The sequence below is a fragment of the Chanos chanos genome, chromosome 5, assembly GCF_902362185.1.
Source record: "Chanos chanos chromosome 5, fChaCha1.1, whole genome shotgun sequence".
NCBI lineage: Eukaryota > Metazoa > Chordata > Actinopteri > Gonorynchiformes > Chanidae > Chanos > Chanos chanos.
Genome location: NC_044499.1, coordinates 6,318,764 through 6,343,975, shown reverse-complemented (window position 1 = coordinate 6,343,975; position 25,212 = coordinate 6,318,764). Strand labels below are relative to the sequence as shown.

At 40.3% G+C, this 25,212-nt stretch overlaps 2 protein-coding genes across 2 annotated transcripts in view; one reads left to right on the top strand and one right to left on the bottom strand.

Moving 5' to 3' along the window:
• Window positions 1-18,795, top strand: part of astn1 (astrotactin 1) — a 163,258-nt gene extending 144,463 nt beyond the window's left edge. The window contains exons 20-23 of the mRNA XM_030773550.1: window positions 9,589-9,721; window positions 12,497-12,597; window positions 13,381-13,564; window positions 18,558-18,795. Coding sequence (XP_030629410.1) covers window positions 9,589-9,721; window positions 12,497-12,597; window positions 13,381-13,564; window positions 18,558-18,795 — 656 coding nt within the window. The remainder of the gene's footprint in view (window positions 1-9,588; window positions 9,722-12,496; window positions 12,598-13,380; window positions 13,565-18,557) is intronic.
• Window positions 18,796-21,818: 3,023 nt separating this feature from the next.
• Window positions 21,819-25,212, bottom strand: part of pappa2 (pappalysin 2) — a 44,237-nt gene continuing 40,843 nt past the window's right edge. Inside the window, exons 22-23 of the mRNA XM_030773548.1 lie at window positions 23,571-23,669; window positions 21,819-21,926 (exon numbers count right to left, since the gene is read on the bottom strand). Coding sequence (XP_030629408.1) covers window positions 21,819-21,926; window positions 23,571-23,669 — 207 coding nt within the window. The remainder of the gene's footprint in view (window positions 21,927-23,570; window positions 23,670-25,212) is intronic.

The following is a 25,212-nucleotide window of genomic DNA, read 5'->3' as shown; positions in this document are numbered from 1 at the left end:
TGTGCTTATGTCACCCTTAAGAGTGCATATGAATGGCATATTACATGGTCACATAATAAATGATGAGGAGAGCATTTGATAATAAGTGATACCAAGCAGGTGAATGTCATTACTGCTATAATGCACAAAGAGATTTATAGCTCTTTTCACTAGTTGGATGGATGCTCAGCATAATGAGTTTAAATATTAGTTTACTTGCTTCTTATTACATGCTGTGTCTGAGTCATGAAGTTTTTCTAAGCTTTTTTACATAAACTCATATTTAATCATAAACATCTTTTTAAAAGAAAAAAAGTTCTTCTGCTGTTGTCATAATTGCTTTGTTCAACCATAAAACACACACACAAATACACACACACACACACACACACACACACACACACACGCACACATATGCACACATATGCACACATGCACAGCAGTAAATAAATTAAAATCCAGGTATTCTTAGGCCCCATAAAAGATTAAAACATTTGGACATAACTGTGTCTTTGTAAAAGGTCTCATTTATCACACTCAGAGGAACTCATGGGAGCTGATGCTGGCATCTAGCTCTCCCGTGTGTCACAGCAGGCTCTGGAAAGCCTGTTTGAGTGAAATGGATGTGTTTAAGCCTGGAGCTCCAAGGGTCCTCCAGCTCCCACTGTCTTGGAGCACTGAAATAAGTGATGTCGTCAGCAGCCCAGCGAGAGCGAACCTGCGAACCCAGCCATGTGTATTCAGCTCGGAGTCGGGCTCCACGGGGCGGCGCCGGCAGAAAGATTCAAGGGGCCGCGTTTTGGCCCCGTTGCCACCCGGCCTCATTTCTGTTTGTGCGTGATGGGCCTTGTCTACGCGCTCAGCATCTCCGGTGAGCACTGGGCCTTGCGTGCTTCAGCCTGCTTTACGTTCAATACATTTTTCAACCCGACAGACGGATTTTTTTTCGTGAAGTTGATAAATGAATCGCGTTGCGTCATCCGGTTTTAACACGCTGATCCGAGGAAGAGTTCTCTCAGCTTAGCCACCGTATCGCAACGCCGAAATTCCAATCGAGATGCCCAGCTTTGGACACCTAAAAGAAAAAGAAGAGAAGAGAAGCACTGCAGACAAGCTGTAAACACGCTTCACGCTCTTTGTCCCGATTCATTTTCGAAGAAGGAAAAACCTCACATGTGGTCAGAAGGGAATGTTCAGATTTTCCAGAGCTTGTTCAACTCTGTTCAGATAAATTGACTGACAAGTACTTCACACCATAAGCGATTTGAGTAATGTAGACCACCTTGACGGTATGAGAGGAGGAGGCCTGAGTGGTTAAGAGGAGAAGGGTACCGCTGATTTAGGAGTCTGGTTCCGTTTGTCAGACTGAATTAAAAATGTCCATGTTGTTCAGTAACCTCGATTCGATAATCTGAATATAGGAGAATCCTAGAACATTTTCCCTCTTCCTACTCTGCCTGTTTTTTTTTCTGACTGATCATAAACTCTTCCCTGAGATGATGGAGCCATCTTACGGCTGTTTAGAATTGAAAACATGGGAGGAGCTGACTAGAGCCGTTTTCACATATGCGCTACGGACTGGGTTTGCAGAATCAGGTCCCCATTTTGCCCGAAGTTGCCCTTTCACACATGTTGCACACAACAGGAGACTGTCAGTGTCAGACGCGTTCTCGCCTACTCGAAGTACTCCGTTTGGTTTAGGCAAGGAGTGGCACCTAGGTAGAGCGTGCAGGAGGCAGGACATGACGCAAAATGCACGCTGCGAAAATCACAGTGATTTGTTTACAGCACTTCGAAAACGGCGGACGAGGCTACCGACCTTTGCCGACAGAAGTTCCCGAATCTCATCGCGTCTCCGGTTAGACATTTTTTGTTGGCGTCTTTGTGTAAATGACCCTTCTTCTTCACCCTCAGATGTTTGCATTCTTCCGGTTTCGCACTTGCTCGCTGTGCATTCTCTAGACAATAATCCGCTCTATTCGCACATGGACTCAGTCGAACATAAAACAGACTTTGTGCTAGGGAGCTGGTAGAATAAAGTCCATTTAGGATCCGATCCGACTGATTCGGACACTTGTGTTCAAACATACAGCCCCTCCGGTTTAAAGGGTCCTAGAGTCTAGAGTCTATATTATTTTAGGGTTGCGGTGCGTGTGTGAAAGGGGCTTAGATAAGTGACATGAAAACTGCACAAACTTGTATCACTTTACTTCAAAATAACTGAATTTAGCTTTTATCCTTCAGTCATGTATTTGTACTTTGTTCTTACATATATATATGTGTGTGTGTGTGTGTGTGTGTGTGTGTGTGTATATATATATTTTTGAACCTAATAGATTTTATTGCGACAGGACCTTTCTCTGCTTTCATGGTTTACGAGCGTAGTGAGGCCGGTTAGCACGATGTGTGCTGACCGTTTTAGCTCCGTAAAGAATAAAGATAAAAAAAATCATAAATCTTAAGATTGGCCTTCCGACCACAATGAATGAAAATAAAATGAAAATAAATAAACACATTAGGCCTGCCGTGGTGAGATGGGGCCGGGGGGGGGGGGGGCGATGGCACTGCGTGGTTTTTTTTTTTCTTCCTTCTCATTTGTCTTGCTCACTCTTAGAAGATCGGCTTATTGCTCCCCTCTCCTCAGCGTGCACAGCCCGTTCTGATGAGGCACTGATATGTAAGGGCTAAGATGTAATAGACACCAGTTTTATTGTTCTTTTTCTTCTTCCTGTTTTTTTTTTTTTTTTTTTTTGTAACGATAAACGTAATCCTGACTTCTTTGTGAGTCTTTGATTTGAAAGTGGCCAAAAGCTCTTTCTTCACAGTGTTTACTGGAAGCATCCGGAAAAAAAAAAATCCGTAAGATATCGAGAAGCGGATTATGAAACCGCCGTGCTGTTGTCTCACTTTGCTCGTGAGAAATATGTGATGGATTATTACGCTTCACGTCAGATTCTGAGTCTCAGTCTGCTTCGCATGGAGAAATGGTGACGTGCTCTTCTTTGCCGTTGTATCCAAAAAGTCTCTTGAGAGCGGAACCACACGTTGCCGCTGATTACGTAATGTTGTTTGTTTGTATTGCTGTGGGATTTGCTCGACAAGCTTGTGCTAATAGTTGTAGAGGGCCATGCCAAGATTTGCATGTTCGCAAATTCCCAAATCCCCTGTTTACATTTCTGGCTACTTCAGTTAAGCGTTTAATTGGTTTGGACTTTGAGGCGTTACATCAACATAATACTAACACGAAGGTGTTTTGTGGTACTTCTGACCAAAGTACATAACATGGAAACATCAACAAGGTGGAAGGATATATCGTTCATCTTGCAGTAAAAGCGTCCATAATATGACAGAGTTAATGAGTGCGGCCTGGTCCACATTGACAGTACTTTGTGTGGGTGTGCGATTTTTTTTTTTTTTTTCTTTTTCTGAACTTAATGTGATTCAGGCACACAACGTGACATCATAGTCCTTTCCCCAGATGTGGAAGCTGACTGAATCGGAAGTCTGTTTTCAGTCACTACACCTGAGCCAGACTCCCTGTGAAAACAAACAGCTCTCCCCGCCAGGGTGATGTCAGTGCTTTGATCATCCAGTAACAGCAGAGTTTACACGGGGGTCAGTGGGACATAACATCCAATCCATAAACAGATTACTCACACCTCCTGTGCTGTGCTGAACTGGGTGCCGCTCTTCCTCCTGTAAATCAGCAGGGTTTAAATGGAATGGGAGACGGAAGAAAGAAGGCTCCCCGAAAGACGTTTGTCCAAAGAGGTGGAAGAGAAAGCTTCACTGGTGAGGAATGTTTCCACTGCGCTGCTGCGACTTGGTTGATGATCTCACTTTCCCTCCGAGGACCAGGGTCAGGTGCTCCTTGCCGAGGCAGGTGCACCGCGGAAGTTGGCACGTCTCACGAGGCGTAATCATCCTATACCCGCACTTTTGTGTATGTTCCTGTGTGTGTGTGTGTGTGTGTGTGGGCCAGTTGTATTTGTAAGACAGAGAGAGAGATGATGAGAGAGAGAAAGAGAGAAAGGCGTAAGTGACATGACATGCCCACCCCCAGCATCTGAGTATAGCCAAAAGAACATCAGAGTTGCTCAGACTTCATAAAACACTGTCTTCTCCGTCTACCAGAGGAAGCCAGGGGCCCCTAAGGCATCTTTAGAGGTAGACACTGTTATGATATGTAGTCACTCATCTATAAATGTAACTTGTGAAAAGGCGGACTGCAGACTGCGGCTGACTGAAAGAACTCACCTTCAAATAAAAAGCACTAGTCTGGAGATTTTTGTGTTTCCTGCCCTTCAAGTGTGGCCCAGATGGCAGGTGCCCATTTGGCCAAAGGCCCGGAGCACATCTGCTCCCAGGATGGATGCCAGCCCCACTAACCACTGAATAAAAAAAAAAAAAAAGAAGAAGAAGACAAATCAATGCCACAACTTTTGATTTATCATTGAAGAGCGACTTAACCTTATTATGTTGAATCACTTCACGCCAGCCCTGCGTTGTTGTTTGTTGATGTTTGTTTGGTCAGTATGGAAGGGCCAATAACCATTGTGTGTGTGTGTGGGGGGAGGGGGGGGGTAAATAAACAAGGCATCGTGCAACGACATTTGATGTGCCGTTGAAGAGAAACTTAATGATATTACGTTGGTTCAGTTCACGCCAACCTGGCATCAGAGTTAATCTGTGTCAGTTGATGTTTGTTTGGTCAGTGTGAAAGGGCCATGAGATGCATCTCAGCCGATGGAATCAAAGCGTGTTTTCGGAAAAATCCGAAATCCAATGTTTGTCTGAATATTTTTGAGCAGAGACTTCAACATCTTGCCAACCCTAAGATCAAAAAGTTGTTTTATATGCCAGGATATGTAAAATAGCCAGTTGGTGATCTGTAAAGAGTATCTCTATCTGATATTTTCTCTTTTTTTTTTGTGGACTATTTGTGTGGCCTTCTTCTGCCCATGTTCTAAGATACCTCGGGGTTTGTGTGAGTTTGATTGACCTTTAGAAAACACAATGGCTAAACATTATCACCTGTAGTTGTTTTGTGTGTGTGCGTGTCTGTGTGTGTGTGTGTCAAATAGTGGAGTTCTAACAAACGTCAAGAGAGACTGTTTATCTCGTCTTAATCAAAGGTGGTAAAAATCCAACCTGTTACCGTGGTGATGACGCAGATGGCCCACACTGCGTCTGTTTCAAACACTTTTTGCATGAAAGTGAAAGCAGACTGAAGCGTTCTCTTTCCCCTTATCCAAGTAGGCTCAGCTTAGGTCCGACACCCTCTTTTCCTCTGCTGCAATTAACGTTTTAAATTCGCTGGTGCTCCGTGAAAGAGAATATTTTCCATGTGGGAGACCTGTTAATCTTTTTTTTTTTTTTTTTTTTTTTTCCAAGGAATGGCCAAAAATCAGGGCTTTACAAACTCTTGTTGTCCATCTTTTCCCTTTTTCTTCATCAAAGAAGACAAGAAGAGCCAGATGTTTTTTGTTGAGTCTTTTGCTGGGCTGCCAACCGTGCTGGTAAGAAAGCTGCAACTTTAATGGAACTGGTCTAATTCCCAGCTTCTTGGACGCAGAGAAACTTATGTGATGGGTTTGGGAATTTTCAAGACGAGACGTTTACCTGTTTACGAACAGAAAAATGTGTGTGTGTGTGTGTGTGTGTGTGTGTGTGTGTGTGTGTGTGTGCGTGTGTGTGTGTGTGCGTGCGCGTGTGTGTCCTGCTACTTCTCTCTCTCAAAATCCGTTGATTATTGCTATAAGGCGATGGTCTGGGGCTTTCATGTATTCGTTCAGTTACCTCTTTATTTATAGGGTGTCAAAAGGAAGGAGGGTAGTTATATTTAATATTGTTTCAGTGGCAATTAATGCCCAACACAAATGACCTTACCTCATTATCACCAAAATGTCTGCTGAATATGCAAAAGTTTGGATTATTGAAACTGTTTCGCAGATCTGGACTCCCAAACAGCGATACTTACTCGCTCACGCGACCATTCACCGTGGCAAAGAAACACATTGTTCTTTCACAGATTTTTTTTTTTTCTTTTTTATTATTTATTTATTTGTTTGTTTGTTTTTTAACACACCGGGTTTGTTTACTATAAACAGATTGGCGATATCGCCTCCTTTGTGGATGTGTGGTCTGAGAGTCTTCTCCTATACACCCTCGTCCATTATTTGTGGAAGAATCACCGATACAGTTGACATACAAAAACATATTTTGATTGTTTGTTCGACCCACAGCTGTAACATTCGAATGGAGAGGTTGTGGGTGAACGTTGCGTAATTTCCATAAAAGCCTGTCTCACTGCGGCTGCGTCTGCGGTCGAACTTTAATTTGAATAAATTAGCAAGACACGATTCACTGGTATAATGACATGTTTTGATTGTATTTTTTGGAAATGATGTAATACATGTGCAAGGAAAAGTACAATTATATAATGGCAGGAACTCGTTGTTTGTGTATCACGTAGTACCAAGGTGGATTAAGCAATAGATCAAAGCGGATCGGCGAGGCTTAGTTCTTAATTGCCGGAGTATTCAGCTCGGACAATCAGGGTCATATACCTTTTGAAGTATCTGTGCAAACTGTGTATACACTAATCAGCTCGCATTTTTCCTGTCCTTTGTGACTAATTCTGATTCAAATTTCCATCTGTGTCGTTTATACGGATAGCTTACAGCTCCTAAAGCTCACGCGTACTTGACTTCACCTCATCACAGATCTCCAACAAACCCACATATCTAAATTATCCCTGGAATAATTGGTCCTGATTTATTCTGATACGTGACAGACAAGTTTCTGGCCTCATTAGAGAACAGTAAATTAATTTGTTTTGGAAGGGCCCTTTCTGGCTTGCGTCGGGATCACAATAAATTGATGCGTTAATTTAGGAAAAACACCATAAATAATAACTAAAATGAAATAATATTACTGATTTTATTTTTTTTTTGTCAGTAATTTACTGATGTATGTGAAGATAAAGAGGCCAAATAGTAATAGTCCGGGGGGGGGGGGGGGGGGGGGGGGGGGAAGGTGCACGAGGAAACGTCCGTTTTGTGTTACAGGTCTGTAATGAGAGAGCTAAGGGGAAACTGGTCAGATACCGTGGGAGTCTGAGAGTAGACAGGCACTGCGGTGGGTTTCTCCTCTGATCTTTTCCAGTGAAAGATGGGATTGGACCCCAGGGTTGGAAGACAACAAAGATGAAAAATTTGTGGTGCATTTGCCAGATTCCTGTTACATATGTAACTTTTTCAGGGAAGAGCGATAGATTTATAAAGAGACAGAGTGTTTAAAAATGACATTTTGGAACGGGCCTGAGATGTGCTTTTTTTTTTTTTTTTTTTTTTTTTTTTTTTGATTGATTGACATTGGAAATATCTTGATAAGCTTTCCTCATTCTTTTCAACCGTTTGTCAAAAGGAGTTAGGGCACCGTCGACCGTGTCTGCGTTTGATGGTTTAAAAAAAAAAAAAAAAAAAGCTCTACGCGCAGTTGGAATTAATTAATCATGCATCACTTCTTTTTCCTTTTTACCTGAGTGGGCCTGTGGTTAGAGCCTTTCAGGTTCTCCCACAGCTGGGTTAGACGTGAAGCGAGTTCACTCGCTGTGGCATGACCTTATTCGGAAGTCATGCGATTTTCCGTGACCGTAGAGGATATGACGCTCTTTTAAGGCACACACAAACACATAAGCCGCAATTGCAATTAGTTAACGACGTCCGTTATTGCTCATATCGCGTTACTGTGGAAAATAAGAGATGATTCTAAGGCTGGGAGATCTTTTGTTTTTAATGTATAATATGGTATTTGAATGATTTCAGAACTTGTATGATGCAAAAAAAAAAAAAAAACAATGAAACAATCTCTCCCTTTAAACTAAAGAGTTTTTTGTTGTTGTTGTTATTGTTGTTGTTGTTGTTGTTGTTGTTGTTGTTGTTTCCTTTGCACATCTTGACCAAAATAACTGCTAACTCAAACTCTGCGAAAGGGGTAAAATTGTTCCGTTTCTTAATTGTTTTAATTGGCTGGATTTCAGCTCGGTGGTTCTTGTTTGTGAAACGAGACGGCTTTCGGTCTGCTTGCATGTCCTCACATGCACTTAGTGAGAATTTACTTTGACATTGAACTGTGGTAAAACTCTCAAAACAGTTTATACAAATGACATGATTTATCGAAGCATGCCAGAAATCAATCATTGCATTTTTAGAGAGATGATAGTCAGAAATAAATGTTTACTGTTCTCACAGGTAGGTTTACACTTTGCCAGACTTCTTTTCATATGACTCGTAATTGTTGTATGAACTCGGATCTTTTGATCTAGTTCCAAATATGTGTCTGTGTTGAGAACAACAATATTTATTTATGTTTAATCAGTTATGCTTGACAGCGCTACAATTAATGACTCAATGAAAAACATTTTTCACCTGTTTGGAGAACATTTGTTTTTACTTTTTTTTTTTTGGGATCCTCTCTGTATTTGGGCCGTGGGGAGGGGTGATATCACCACGTGTTTACGAATCCAACTCAAAAGTCCCACCGTCTTTTCCAATGTCACTCTTCATCTCCCCCCCCCCCCCCCCCCCAGCCCACACGTCTGTCTGTGTTCCGCTCCTCTCTCCTGCTCAGGTTTGTTTCTGTATACCTGCTGGTGACAGCTGCTACACACACACACACAGTCTTAGTTTTTCCCCTGCTCTTTGTTTGTCCTGGCGTCCCGCTCCTTGTTTTCTGCAGGCCACTGCGCCCTGTAGTTTTTGAACAGGTTTCCAGAAACACAGACTCGCCTAGATGACCACCTCTGAACGCTGCATATCCAAGCAAGGGTTTTCCTCTGACTTCTGAAAGGCAGACGGAGGATCCATGGTCTGCTCTGTGACGCATGTGCCCCAGCTGGGCAAACACTGCCCACCCCCACCCCCCCCCCCCCCCAGGCAATTATGAGAATATCGATGCCATATTAGCCCACGGCTAACCCTTCTATAGGCTCTTTCTTCTGTCCTGAAAGGGCAGACACTTGCTGAATGGTTTGTATAACCCGTTTTGTGTGAAACCGAAAAACACTAATGTTTCTGTGCCCGGGTGTGAATGTCAAAAGCCGCAAAAGTCTCAGTTTCTAGAAAGTTCCTCCTTGTGCTCTCAGTGAGTGCAGTAGAGAAACAAGGGAAAACATTTGTTTCCACATGAATGGTTTTAGAATGTTTTGTTGTTTACTGAGTCAGTCTGGCTTTTGTGTGTGTGTGTGTGTGTGTGAATCCTGTCCTCTGGTTTGTGATATATGAGAGTGAGAGAATGTGTTTGTTCAGCCTTCTAGTCTGTTGGCGGTGCACAGTGGTGGATGCATGGCATTCTGTTGTTTCTTTTGCAGCTTCAGGATGTTTATCAATAAATGGGTTTTTTCTCCCTGCTGTTCAAACCAATGTTTATCATTAACTAGTAAATTCTGAAAAGAATTTCTTTTGTTTTTTTGTAAAAACAAGAAAGAGAGAAAGAAAATTTGAACAAGCTGACCAATTACAGAGCTAACTGAGAATGCTTACATTAGATTTTAATAGAACTCCTCTCTCTCTCTCTCTCTCTCTCTCTCTCTCTCTCTCTCTACAGAGACCTTGTTGAGTTTTGTGGATGATATCTTGTCGGGTGCTAAATCTCCATGTGTGATGCTTGGAGACATTCCTGATCCTCTGACCTCTATCTCAATGATCGTACGGTGCCTGGAGCCAGACACCACATATATGTAAGTCTCTTTATTCAGCGAGTGAATTTCCTAATCAAAAAGAATTCATACTCATGTGTTTTTTTGTTCTCACATCCTTCCTTTCAAAACACTGTTTATTATTAAAGCAGACAGGTGTACAAAAATCTTCATAAAGATTTATCGAGAACATTTGTTATACCCCAAAGATTCCATTTATCATTGAGAACAATTTGCACCAAAAGTAGCAAAAAAAAAAAAAATGGACTCAAATCAGATGGGACACACTTCAAGGAATAAGACGCCAGTAGCTCTCTCAGGTAGAAAATGTTCTTCCCTCTGGCTGAACATTAAACCATTAAATTAAAAAAAGAAACAAGAAAAAAAAAAAAGAAAAACGTCTTATTCGTTAAAACTGGTAACATGTCTCTGACATCATCTTCTGGATGTTCTGTTGAATTGTTGAGGGAGCAAGGAAGGAGAAGTCTAAACTTAGGATTCCTGCCCCGTCTCCCATGTGCTGGGCCCAGCCTGATGGAAAAGTCTCCATTTGAACTAATGCATTCATTCTCTGTTCACAAGAGAATCCTGGATCTGCTCCCTCGAGCAGTGTTTATGTATGTCTTTAAGCAAAGGGAAGGCACAAATTTTGGCTGTTTTTAAATGTCTTTCAGACCAGCTGGGGAAGTTGTTCATAGGCTTGGAATGGCTTGGATGTGCGTCAAAAGGAGCACTTAATTCCAATAGCAAAAACAGGAATCCAGAGATCAATGAGTTTCGGGAAGGTTAAGTGCACAGAACATGAAAGAGTTGAAACTTTCATGGTGAACAGAAGTGCGCTGGTTAAGATTCTGTTTAACACTGTTGTAATAATTTTACCCTCACAAAGACATCAGTCCAAATAAAAAGATCAACATATTGTAAACAACCCTGATTGCCTCCTTTATGGAGGTAAAGGAAGAGCAGTTGAAAGAGAAAATGTTGTCACCATGAGGCCCTGGGGCCTTGAGGTGGCATAGAAGTTTGCACAGTTACTCTACCATTAAAACATTATACAGTGTATTTGAATGCAAATATGAATTATACCTACTTCAGGAATAAGCAGTTAATACAGTATAAGGAAAGAGGCGGCTTTTTTTACCTTTAGCACAATTTGGATATTGATCTAAGCATAGAGTAGTCTCTGTTTTTTACATAAGTTTATGGGCTTATGTCAGTCTTGAGTCATAACTTGTTACAAATGAAATCTTTTCTGCTGTCAAGATCTTGCTGTTGGGCAGTGCATGTTTCGATACAGATAAAATGTAAAGTATTCTAAGGGTCAGTTTGTTACTGACCAATTCAACGATGAGTTTTATTTTTTTGGGAAAATCTCTCATTCTCTGTTTGTGCGTGCGTGGCTTGCATGCGTGCGTTTCCGCACCTCCGCCTGTGAGTGTGCATGTGTACGTAAGCACTCGAGACTATGCATATGCATGCATGCAGGCAGACAGACGTCTGCATTTTCATGTTTAAACACATACACGCAAACACACACACACACACACACGCTTAGCTCCAATTTCCAGTTCAGCGCCTGAGGTAACACACACATGCAGACACTTATCCCACACATGGTTTGAGAATGGACATGGCACGCTGAAAACATTACTTTGAGAAATAAGAGACGGGAATAGGGCTCCCGGAGCACATTGTGTTTCACTGTGTGTTTGATGTATAGACACAGCCCCAACTGAAAACATATGACCACTATCTCCACTTCATTCTCCCTCTCTGCAGTTTTTGTCTTGTCAAGTTATTTGTCATAGTCATACAGGAAAAGATATTCTCAACAAAAGCGTCGGACGTCCCAGAAACGCTCATCTCCACCGATTTCATACACGTCAAACAAATCGCCTCCGAGTTTAATGAGAGATTATTCGCGACCTAACATTTATTGAATGGCTTGACACAAAGGAGATATGAAATATAACTACATTTTCAAACACTTCATCAAAGGTCACATACTCCCCCTGTGTCTCCTCTTTCTCCTCCCTTCTTCAAAAGATTTGTCCATCATTGGACATGATCTTGTGAGCTTGTGTGACTCTGCAGGTGGTAGTTGTTTAAGTCCTTTTCCACTAGATGGTGACATAATTCAACTTTATGCTAACAATTAGACGGCAACCCCTTTGTACGCGTATCGTCAGCCCGGAGCTAATTACATTAACTCCCTTTGAATTGCTGCACAGAAGGAAGATCTGCTTAAGTAAACCAACACAGCTGTTTGTTATTGTTAAGCCTATTCCTGATGTGAAGTGATCTCCAGAAATCAAAGCCACAAGCTGAAGGTTACGTTTGCGCTCGGCCCAGTCAATTTATCCTCATCCTAATGGAGTTCAGATGAGTCTTTATGTGTTAAATGTATTACATCATTTACACTGCAGAGACATTTGGTGTAATTAGCGTTGGATTCTTGTATGTCGCATATGGAAATTTCAAAAGATACGGCCGTGACGAGCGGGATTACAGACTACGCTTTGTGTCACCGGCCTACATGCCTTTTTTTCCACCGATAAGAGTTTTACCTACGTAAACTTTTTCCATGGATTTACTTCCCCTTGAACTTTTGTTCTCTTTCAATGACTCGCTTATTCAGTCAAACGCCAGGTGTTACTCTAACGGAAATTTAAAGGTGCGATTTCTCTCTTAAGTCCTACACCCTGCGCTCAGCCTCTTCCTCAGGCAATTAAAGGAGCTTTTGGCTACGAACACACGCGTACAGCAGGGGTCATATCTCATTGGTATTGACGTGAAGTCGCTTCTGTCCCTGGGCAGGTTCAGACTGTGGGCGGTTGACAACACTGGTCGTCGCTCCAGTCCCAGTGAGGTGACCATAAAGACACCGTGCCCTGCCGTCGACGACGTTAAAGCTCAAGGTAAAGCCTCCGTTTTTTCGGCCACCCCGCGGCTCAGGTCGAATGTCAAGCAGTTACTGCTGTCAGTGTAAGGCCTAGACTGTGGACCTAAGTGGGGCCTTTTTTCCCTGTAAACTTCGCCCTTGTATTGAACTGTGGTTTCTTTGGCTGGTGCTTTAAGTCCTAAATATAAACTTCTCTAAACCCTTGCTTTTAGCTTCTCTGTCTCCATAGCCGTAGTTCTGACTATAACTCCTGTATCAACATCAGCTTCACCCTGGCCTGATCCGCAAACTAATCTTAACTAAAGCTCTAACCTCAGCACTGGCCTGCCTGCCAGGAGAGTTCAGTTTTAGAAACAGAAACACTACAGGATGTAGACTGTAGCTCAATATCAAAAAGCCCTTTGAAACTGATCAAAATCAGGTCAGATATATTGAATTTCAGTTCCAATGTTTAAGGCCAGAAAGCATTGTGTGTACTACCGATATGCAGCTTCTCTTCACATTGGCAAAAACATTGAGGATTAAAGTTGAAAAAACGTTGTTTTGGTGAGATGAATCTGTTGGCATATAGCATGAATTGGACAGAGAGCATTCTATGGACTCCGCTTTTGTTTTGACACCGGTCTGGCAAAGTCCGCCACAGATGAATTGAGACAGTCAATCAGATACACTGTAGTCACTCATCACTCAAGCTGATTCTACACAAAGACAACCAAAACTGACAGATCTGGTTACGTGTTATTTAGAACATTGCGATTCGGTCATTATGTTAGCTTTTGCATTATGTCCACTGTTACAGAGATTGCTGATAAGATCTACAACCTCTTCAATGGTTACACGAGTGGAAAAGAGCAGCAAACAGCCTACAACACACTGATGGACTTGGGTTCTCCCACACTGCATCGTGTCCTTTACCATTACAACCAGCGATACGAGAGCTTCGGGGAGTTCACTTGGCGCTGCGAAGATGAGCTAGGGCCCAGGTTTGAACTTCTTTTTTTATGTTTTTGTATGTCTGTCAGCACCATAGTATTCTTTCCGCTTACAGCCCATCTTCACTCTATGAGTGATTTTGAATTCATTCACACAGTGCGTGTCTGTCATACTGGATATATATCTATTTATCTGTTTATCTGTCTGTCTGTCAGTCTGTCTGTCTGTCTGTCTGTCTGTCTGTCTGTCTATCTATCTATCTATCTATCTATCTATCTATCTATCTATCTATCTAAGTTCACAGAGCTTTATAGATACCTAATGACAGGGAGTGAGAGACAGAAAATATGTCACTTAAAACACGTCTTACAGTAAATAAGAAAACTCATAACATGTATTTGCATTGACAAATGTGAGGGCTAGATGCATACACATACACAAAGAACCCATACACTCTTCACTCTTTCCCACACAAGCGTCTCAGAGTGTTAGCGAGATAGCATCTGAGAGAAATGTGATACAGTGGGATACAGTAAAATTCTGTTTACAGGGGAATCCCAGACGCCACTGTTTTTTTTTTCTTTCTTTCTTTCTTTCTCTCTTTTTTTTTTCTTTGCCCTTTTCTTTGCATGCAGCCTTGTTTCTCTCCAGAAGATGTTTTTAGATGTTCGGTAAACATAGATCGTTCCATTATAGATCCCATTGACAGAGCTGTGATTAAGTTGTTTATGTTAATTAGATTTAAACTGAATACAATCCCAAACTGATTAGTTATAGAGCAAACTTGACCTCTTTGGTGTCTGGCGGACCACAAAACAGATGGGAAGACCTCAAATACCCTCCAACATGAGAGTAACAAATACGGTTTGCATTCTAAAATTGTGGATAAATGTTTTTTAAACATCACCATGTGTTTAAAACATACAAAGGTTCATGTAGACACACAGTAGAAGCAGGTGAAACCGATTAGAGCCATTTTGACATAGAAAGTTGTCTTTGGCTTTAGACCAGATTAAAAGGCTATTTTTAATCGATTCCATGTTGGGGGGGGGGGGGCGTGTTTATGTAATTGGTTTGGTTCTTTTGTATTCCATTAAAACACACTTACACTAAAATACAATTTACTACCAAATGACAGATGTTGGAGTATTTGCTCGTAGGAAAACAGCTACTACTGTAATTGCCGCTCTGTCAACAGGAAGCGGATTTACGAATCGAACAATTAAAAAAGAAAAAAAAGTTGCCGTCAGTGGGAAGTTATGCAGCATTGCCGTAGCGTTACTATGGGATTAATCAACTTTGTTTGATGTCTGTTTTTCATGTTTTAGTGTGTGAGCTGTTTGAATGTCGGATAGTCTGATACCTAAGTGATCTGCTACATTCAGTGTGGTGTTAAATCCTATTGTAAACAGATGTTGAATTGGTGTTCAGTATCATCTGGATAGTGTACCAACAGCATCTTCGGTCTGTCTGCACAAAGCATGTTGGTATATTCAAACCAGACAGACTGTCAAACAGATTACATAGTCAAATCTTAAACCTCATATTGAAATATTGAAATTCTGTTAAAACGTAGTTAGACCATGGCAATGCAATGAAGTTGTGAGAGCAGCCCAAAAAATTTAAAAAAAAATAATAATAGTAATAATAATAATAATAATAAAAGTTGTTCTAGTGCATCTTGTGTTGCCCAATTTTCCTTTAGCTGTCATGTCAATATCCCCAGCTTCCCCGCAACATGTTTATGAGGACATGTCATAGCGTTGAAATGTAAACAAGTAGAATTTGTTTACACTCACACATCATTACAAAATCACTACAAAGCATAAAGCACTTCCCAAAAACAGGCCTGCTTTCCTTGTTCTCTGGTACCTCGATTAACCGGGGCTTCCCCACCGCAAACATTGTGGACAATTTAAATGTAATTTTCATTAGCTAGACATAATAGCAGATAATAGTTACTCTGTTGGCCCCTTGCTAAACATAAACTGGTCTGTGAGAAGGTAAACAAAATGTGAAATTAAATTGGTGAGGTAATCTCGATTTATCTTTGAACAGAAACGGAGCAGAAATATTTCATTTGCTGTGTTATTCTTTTTTTTGTTTTGTGTTGGGTTGTTGGGGTTTTTTTTTGTTTTTTTTTTTATTATTATTGTTATTATTTTGACATCTCACTGTGGGCTGAAGCTAGTCTCAGTGGGAGTGCATTTTTGCTGCTTTTTGTGCAACATTGCGTGATGCATGAGCTAAACATAAACTTGACCAAGTCTGTCTCCCCACCTCTGAGTTTCTCCCCATGTCTCCTTCTTGTCATCACTCCAGGACTACCTATCACTAATGGCATGAAATGGGTTTATTATTTTTAGAAATCCTTGACTGCAGAACTGGCTGAAGTGTGGGAGACATAGTCTAATCCTGAGAATTAAACTGGGACGTTAACCATTGGTCTTTTGGGATTTCTCTTGATGACATGATTAGTGCTGTATGCAATGTGGCCTCCAAATGTGTTTTTTTTTTTTTTTGTTTGTTTGTTTTTTTTTGTCCTCTGGATCTTTGCCTTTAGTGTTCCGTAGCACTGATCTTTTAACGTTTATTACATTGTCTCTAGTAGCTGGGCAAGAGACTGATAGCTTTTTCTAAAAAAAAAAGAAAAGAAATTCAAATCCGCAGTGAGTTTTCACAGTTCATTAGCTTTCGTTTTGCTTTGTTCGGACACACGTCTAGTCAAACAGTCTGTGGAACATCAAGACAGGAAGGCCTTTTACCTTTGCTAATGAAAGTGTTGCCCTCTCATTGGTTGACTACTATCTTTTTTTTTTTTTTTTAACAAACAGTTGTGCTCATTTCTTTTACTGTAACCACAGTGCCGTCATGCATTCCGTAAGCGGTGTAAATATCAGGTTCGCGGATGGTGTTTGAGATGTTGGTGGGTGTAATGCAGTTTGACTCTGGGCGTGTGTGGAATGCTACTGATTGCTTCCTCTCAAGCTCTTGTTAAAAGCTATAGAGTTATAGAGGAGATGGGAGAAGGAGAGAGAGGGGGCCCTGGCAGATTATGAGGTAGAAAACGCACTTTGGAAATAAGAGGCCATTTTCCACTTCCATACATGCAGGGATTTATGGTGACAACCGTTGCTATTTGGAGACCAAAACATACTTTCTTGAAAAATGAAAGCAAAACAAACCGCAGGGTTTTTTGTTTTAAGCAAATAAACATTCAGATTCCTACGACCACTGAAATGTGGCGAGATATTAGAAACATAAATATGTTCAGAGGGAAAATATAAATGACAGCATCCCTACAACTCAAAGGGATTTAAAAAAAAAAAAAAAAAAAAGGTAGTTTAGCGATTTCTGACATCATTAAAATGCCATAATAATATTTTATGAAGGGTAGCCATCCATAATGATGGATTACAGATTGAACCCTGACAATGACTGAATACAAGCAGGTCCTTCAAATGAAATACTTAACAGTTTATAAATGTACCAGGACAGTGAACCGTGAAATATACACAGAATATAAAGCTATCATATTGGTCTGGGTCTGAGTCATCATAATATCAATGGGTCTAAATCCTAATTACGCTTTTAATAAAAAAAAAAAAAAAAAAAAAAACTTTTTACATTCCACAATCCCAGTGAGAGTTCCTCTTGCGTCGGTCCGCACCGATTAGGTCGTCTGCATTTATATTTCGTAGCGCACAGCTTCTGGTTTGGCTCGGGGATGAAGTGAAGTTATGTGAGAGGAATGAACCGCTCTTCCCATACCATGTTTGTCATACCTTAGCTTCTTGTCTCCTTACGAGGATCCTGTGTCTGTTGTGGCGGTTTTCCTTACTTAGTAAACGCACTCCAAAGCCATAACAGCTTGATGAATTCACCAGAAAACTGACTGCCGGGGCCTTGTCCTTGAGTTGTTTAATTCACACATTTCTGTCTGCGTGTCTTCACAATCAGTTCTGACAAAGGGAAAATATAGTTTGGATCATGTCATTCTGATGTGTGGTAAAAGCACCGTGAGAAGACACATAGTTGATTTATAAATGATCGCTTCTGTCCAGAATTTGACGTGCACAATTTAAGATGACAACACCAAATATCTTTTTCTTTTTTCTTTTTTTTTTTCTTTTTTTTTTTTTTTGTTCTAGCCTACTTTGTTTCATATTTTATGTATTGGAGACTTTAATCGAATCTTGTGCCCTGCGCTTTGACGCAGTTTGCTGGGACTTTGAATGTGGTTGCTTGGCTTTCTAAGACTGGATGCTGCCTTTGATGTCTCCATTAAAACTAATCACATTTTCGCTGTATATGCTGAGTTATTGTTTATAATGTTACTTTAGTTTATGGCATATAGACATGAGACAAATGATCCATTGCAAACCATTCATCAGGGCCGTGAAACTTTAGATCTTTAGAGCTGAAATCAGAGATATTGACCATAAAACATTTTAGTATATGATTTCTCAAAATGTGATCAATGACCTGCCTGGATTGGTATTGCACCTGTGGTGACATTCCACTGTTGATTAAATTTATCCTGGCAGAAATAAAAACCCAATTTAGTTCTGTTTGGCATTGTAGATTAGACATTCTAAGGGTTTTATTGGTCATTTTTTATTGGTCATTGGTCAGATTCCGTTTCTTAACAGGGTGAATGTAGTTCTGAAAGAGAAATTGGTTGATTTATTATATTTAACAAGTCAGAGAGTAAAGAGAGAGATTAGAACTCAGATTTCAGTGTGCTTTTTAAATTAAGGGGGAATGAAAATATCAAGCAGATCCTAACCCCCTCGTATCTGCCTTATCGGAGCTCCAGAGATCACCTTAACGATACGCAAATTAAAAAAAAAAAAAAAACCCTGCGCGCTGGAAACAGTAAAGTCCCAGAAAGTTTTCAAATGAACTTGCTGACCCCTTGTTTCGGGGATCTTTAAAGCGCTCCGCTCGTCTCTGCCAGATCCCGCGTCTCCGGTGAACGAGCAGCGGCAGAGGTGATAAATAACCGCAGCTGTCTCGCCCCTTGTGCCTTTTTTTTTGCAGGAAGGCCGGGCTCATTCTCTCCCAGTTAGATGACCTCAGCGGCTGGTGTCGCGGACTTCTGCAGGAGCCCAAAATTGGTCTGCGAAGAGCATCGCTCAAGCACCTGTCCTGTCGCTACACGGACACCAAGGCCTTTGGTCTCAACTGGGTTGACCTGAGCCAGGATTTACGAAAAGCCTGCGAGGACCAGCTGCTCCCGGTGATGTACAATGACTATGGGGAACCTAAAGAGCTGTGAGAGCCATAGACCAGAGGGGACCTGTAGAGAACTTGGGGGTGGAGGGTGCGGGGGGGGGGCGTAAAAGGGTCATTCCCAAAAAAGAGGTTTCCCTTATCCTTCCTGTCTTTGTACAGCAGAGGGGAACTTTCCCCTTCATGTGGTTTACCAAATCAATGTAATTCCAGAGGTCTGTGGTGTTTTGAACAAGGGAAAGGAGGAAAAAAAAAGAAAAACATTGTAATGAGTGGTTGTACAGGACCGTAAAAAGATTGCTCCTTTCACCCCAGACTTGGTTTACAATGATTGTTAAGTTGTTGTTTTTTTCTGGGTTCGATTTCATTTTTATCAATAAATCAGCTTTTGAATAGTTACTTTAAATGGATAATGTACAGTATAAAAAAAAAACCTTTTCCCCAAAAGTGGAAAGTTCACCCTTTTCTTTCCCCACAAATGGACTTATCTCTCTGTAGTGAGATCACATATATACATATATACTTGTTTTTTTATCCCATTTAATCTTTATACAGTGTTTGATGACCAAATGTCAGAGTACACACTACTGCACTAAATAGTTCAAATTTAACCTTTTGATCATACTGATGTGGGTAATGGTAAATTAGTGATTCAAATGAACAATACATACAACTAAAAACACAAACTATTCAGTCGAAAAACCGTCATAGGCACCAATTGGGAGTCGTAATGAGTTGTAAAGGGTGAACTTGCTCTTTAAAATTCACATTAGATAGAGTCTTGTACATTGCCCCGTTTAGGCCATGAGCCAGCTTGTATATGTTAGAAAGCCTTACTTTTTAACCAGAGAAAAAAAAAAGAAAGAAGAAAAAAAACCCAATATTGTTAATATGTCGTAATGTGCTAAAAATCTGTGTCTGTCTGTAGAGCATATAGGTCTGAAAACTATTCACAGAATTTTGCTTTTGAAAAAGAAGAAAAAAAAACAACCTTCAGAAGCAAATATGTATGTTATTAAGGCAGATTCTGTTTCTTAACAGGGTGAATGTAGTACTGAAAGAGAAATAAGAGAAATATCTAGTAGCTCTTGTAAAGGACGTTTGTTTGTTTCAGTGTTAGGGGGTGACGTGGAGCCACTGAAAGCGAGTGTACAATAAATATGTCTTCTTTATATCCTTCATTCTTTAACATTTGGAATTAAAGTGTTTCATTGAAATGAAAGTCATCATTGTATTGGTGGCTGCTTAAAGAAGAGGTTGTGAACTTTTTTTTTGTGGGAAATTAAGATAGTAGCTTGGTCATAAACTCAGATCAGACTTGAATTTTCTGTACAAGGTAGAACTGTGACCTGAAAATATATTTACATGACAGCAGAACTGTAAATCTTCATGCATTTGACATGTCTGAATTTTAACTCTACTAATTTAATTGTGAGAGCTACACTCATAAACACACACACACACACACACAAAGCTAAATAATTGAATTCAACATTTTGGAGAATGCGTGTTACATTTTGTTGAGACTAACATGTGTAAACCAGTATATTGTGAACCTCACTCACTTCAGTCTTTGATATTTTCAAAACAATAAAGAATGTGGTAAGAAAGACATCATGAATTTTCAAACCTTGACACACGCTGACAAATACTCTACCAAGCTGCATTTCTGAAGAATTTCCAAAATTCTTTGCAAGAATTAAACATGTGGGTATTGTTTTCTCTTTTTGGTTTCAAATGTTCGACCATTCCTCTGTGTCAGAATATAATGTGTGGGAGTGTTTTTGCCAAACTTTGTCACAGTCAATAGCAAAGCAGACAGGCAAGGGCTGCCTTGGACGTGACGGCCAATTATCTTTCGAACTTTACTTTCACCAATCAAATTACCAGTGAAACCAGGCAGGAGGTAGCTATAAGAGGGTCTTTGTTAGTGGCCTTCATCCTTTTGTTGAGAGAACTCTTTTCTCCAAGGTAGGTACCAGCTCAATATAATATCACAGAGCACCTAAAGAGACTTGTATTTATATCTCAGTCACATAACCACACTAAAGTGACTGGGATTTTGTTTCCTTACACTAACTATAAAAAGTATGGATGATTACAAGTACAAGAAAATGTAAAGTCAGTTGTTAGATATTAAATCCCAATAAGGTCATGGGACCCTGACACATTAATTGATTTGTTTGCTGTTGTTGTACACAACAATCAGAATGGAGTATTCAGCAAAGCTAAAGGTGTCATACAATATGAGGGTACAGGCATTAAATGTTTTTAGTTTAGACAATAAGTTATGGAATAGTATTATCAAAAAACCTTTTGACTCATTCTTTGATGGAATTTCATCATGAAAAATACATGAAACATACATTGTACAGTGCATGAGAAGGTCATAACTCTTCACAGCAGAGTGGTTGGTGTTGGGAGTATAAAAAACACACATGAAAACACTCTTACATTTTATCATTTTATTGATTTAACAGTGAAACTACACAGACAGAACATATGAAAATAGTATATCATATATTTCAATTATATTTGTGGTTCAGCTCCTTCCGGAACATTCATGCATACACTGTAGGTTCAAAGCCGCTGGTATAGGGGCTAACATTGTACTGAGTGTATAATTGTGAAAATGGTGTAAAACACTGATGTGGCATGAAACAAGCTAACACTATTGGTGTAATATCTGTAGAAAACATCACTTCAAAATCAGCAGCATCTCAAATAAGCATGGATTATCTTACTTTTAACTTTCTGTTTTTTTGTTTTGTTTTGTTTTTTTTATCATATTATTTTTGTTTCCCAGGGCAAGGGGAGGGGACTTCCTACAGTATAGCCACATAAATGTTTGCTTAATACTATGTGCTAAAATAGTCTTTCATATCTATAGCTACATCTGTGTTAAAGGATTTTTTTTTTTAAATATATTAGTGAGTATTTCATACGTTAGTGCTGTGTATAATTTGTGAGACTACAGCTTGGGATACTGCTTTGGTTTAAGAGGGAACTGATGCTCGGCCCATAGTCCATTTCTCCCAAGGCTAGCATTCTGACACATCTCTTCATCACTCACGGTTGACCTGGCTCGGTGAGTCTGGCTTTGCTCTTGTTCTCCTCTGCACCAGGATCACGGCACGCACATTCATCATGATCGCAATCCACCCCGAACTGAATCACCTAACCAATCAACAAGGGTTATCAATCAATCACTCCCACCACACCTCAACAAGCAAAACCAAAAAAAAACCAAAACTTTCCACTCAATAACCAAAAAATGTTTTTTTTTTATTCTTTTGGACAAACCAAACTGGTTTTCTGAAAAAAAGTTCTGCATGGTAATGGTTTTTGGAATCGCTTCTCTGACAAACATGTTGGTTAACTGCACACAGCATTTGACCAAAGTACAGAGAAGTCTCGCGTGATGCCTGTTGCAAAAACGCAACTCCGTGTTCTCGTTTGAACGGAGCCCGATATTTTCTGTCACTTGTAAAATGACAATGAGAAAATGAGCGGTGGGGAAACGTTGGCTGAGTGTGAAGGAAACACACCAAAGAGGTGAACAGATGAACACATGTTTGGGATCAACAAGAGGACTTGCCAAGCCTTGTCCAGGAAGCATGCCATCACCACGGGTTGCAAAATAAACTTGCATACCCTACAAATCAGTCTGAAAGAAAAGTAAACATTAAGTCCAACTGCTGGGTCAAGCACAGATTTTACCTGATGTTTACAGAAGGTAATTATTTCATTGAGGACAAAGCAGCAATTCTAGAATCTTCAAAAAGCTTCTTTTTTTTTTTTTAACCATAAAAACATGTTTGGCTTTCAAGAGCTTCTTCAGTTGCACCTCTGACCCACTCACCACGATGCTTGTGATTTCATGTGAGGGCCTATCTTTTTTTGTTTGTTTCTTTTGTTGTTGTTGTTGTCGTTGTTGTTGTTGTTGTTGTAGTTGTTTTTAAAGTTTTGTGGTGAAACATGTTACAGAAGATAATTTTTCACCAGTTTGACGTACACTAAACACAGTTTGACATAAAGAAAGATTGGTTTATATGACATTTCATTCGTCCTTTTCATCTGTCCTAAACACGAATGCCAGTGCTAGTGTGATGTGTGTATGAGTGTCAGTTTATGTGTTTTTACATTTGTGTGTCTGTATTCCTGTATGTGTGTGTGTGTGTGTGTACTTTCATGTTGAAGGGGGATCAGGGAGGGGGGGGTGGGTGGAGAGAGAAACAGTTAACCTCACTGTCCACCATCCTGTCAGCTCTCAGGTTTGGACATGGTCCTAGACGCTCTTAAACCAGAGTACCTCATCAACACGGTACGTGTAAGGCTTAAGACTTTTCCATGTGTTGTATAAACACGCGCGTGGCAGTTCCGCTAGACCCACAGTGGCAGGATGCTGTCGCTCACGGTTTATTTCACTTTCTCAGACCCTGCTCGTTAAACCGCTGTTTTACAGTTACCCACGACCACTGACACCTGGCCTTCCCCTAATAAAAGACTGTTTAAGCGACTGTTTATTTATGACGGTTGCTCTTTTTCCCTGGACTCATTCGCTCTAGTAGAAGCCTGCCCTGACTTGATGACTCAGGGTATGAACATTCCTGTGAGGAACTGAGGTCTAGCTCTCCAGAAACACAGAAAGATTTGATAACTACTGAAGACTGTCATTGGGATGAGTTCCTGAGGAACTGAAAGACATAACTGGGGGGGAGGGAGAGAGAGAGAGCGAGAGAGAGAGAGAGAGAGAGAGAGAGAGAAGTGATTTGTGAGAATTTGTGTGGGGAGGAAGGGGGGGGGGGGGTTTGATGTTACCTTTTTGGTAGAGAGAGTTGACGGACAGCAGTCACCTCCATCGTATTGACAATAAGCACGGTTGTTGATGGTGTCACACCAGCCATCTCCTCCAAAGGGCTGAAACAAAAAGAGAGCAGTGACGAGCATCAGTCACCCCACTCTACTGAATTATCCTCTTCTCTCTTTTTTTTCCCCCAACACTTCACTCTTCTTATATATCAATCACATTCCCTTATCACACACTAAAATCTATTACATTATTAGCAACATAAGCCCGACGGCCAAAACCCTGATCAAACCCTTGTAATGTATGTGTACCCAGTTACGTTTTAGTCCTTAACAGAACTTTTTGTTTATAATAAATCTGACAGGAAGACAGATTACCTAAGAGCATATGCAGATAGAATTTGTCCTCATTTTTCTGTTTTTTTTTGTTTTGTTTTTTCTCCACGTATAATTATGTAATATCACGTGTAATATTCTTACATAGAAGCCCACCAAATATCACTCTGATGTTACCACTCAGTTAAATTCACAAATCAAATCTGAAAGGTTTCTCCTGCTCTTGCTTTGGGTCATGCTCACATGCTCAGTTCAATTTTCACATATAATTTTTAAAACGATAAACGCTGGACTAACCTGAACTTCGGCCGTATTTGATATTCCAGACACAATTTCCTCATTCTGTTCCACATTAATGTGAAAACCTCTGAACTACGTCTACGTTTGAGCTGAACTATTTTGCAATGCTTTGCGGGGGAGCGTAGTCCAATTTCGTGGAATGGCATACAATTATCAAATTTAAGTTGTATGAAAATCTCAAATGCGTCATAACGGCAGCCTTTAACTTTTTCAACTTAACTCAGGGGTTTCCTTTGCCAAAAATAAGAAAACAAGAAATGTCTGCCAAAGACACTTTTGGCTTTCCTCAAGTATGTGGAGTCATTTCAAAGAGTCCAAGATGTACCTGAATCCCCACTATGGTTCAAACACAGCAGCCAAAGAGATTTCTGGAGAATTTCACTCTTGCAAAAGTTATAAACAAATATCATTTTTCATTGTTCTGTTTGAATGCTCTTACATTTTTTTGTCAGAAATCGAGACTGTCTCATTGGCCAAATGATTTACGGTGAAATTGGATTTTGAGGCAGAAATAAACAGTTCTGTTAGAATTTGAATAACAGAAAATCCTCTATTTATTTTTCAAGGGAATATGAATACGCTTACAATTAAGTCTAAGTAAACAATTAATTCAAGTGTAACCTTTAAGGTCACGACATGTTTCGTTGCATGTTCCCTTCTTTTGCCTATCTCTGTTTAATGGACAAACTCTAAAACATGGCCATGTGAAGAGAGGCTGAAAAAGACCATCGTGATCCCATTTTTCAGCGTGAAGAGACATGAAACACTAAATGGGGGAGAATAGTGGAATGCAAAAGCCCGAGCCAAAAAGGGGACGTTGCCAATAAATGTTCGACGAAAGTTGAGGTAGACCATTTGAAAAGCCGACCAGGAATTAGTCCAAAATTACTTGACCTCTACCTTGAGAACATCCGTTTTTGGCCCTTTGTGGTCAAAAGACGACACAGTAAAAAGGAACGCGTTAACGTTGTTACCACCTGAAGAATTCATATCTACTGTTTTTCCCCCAGAATATATA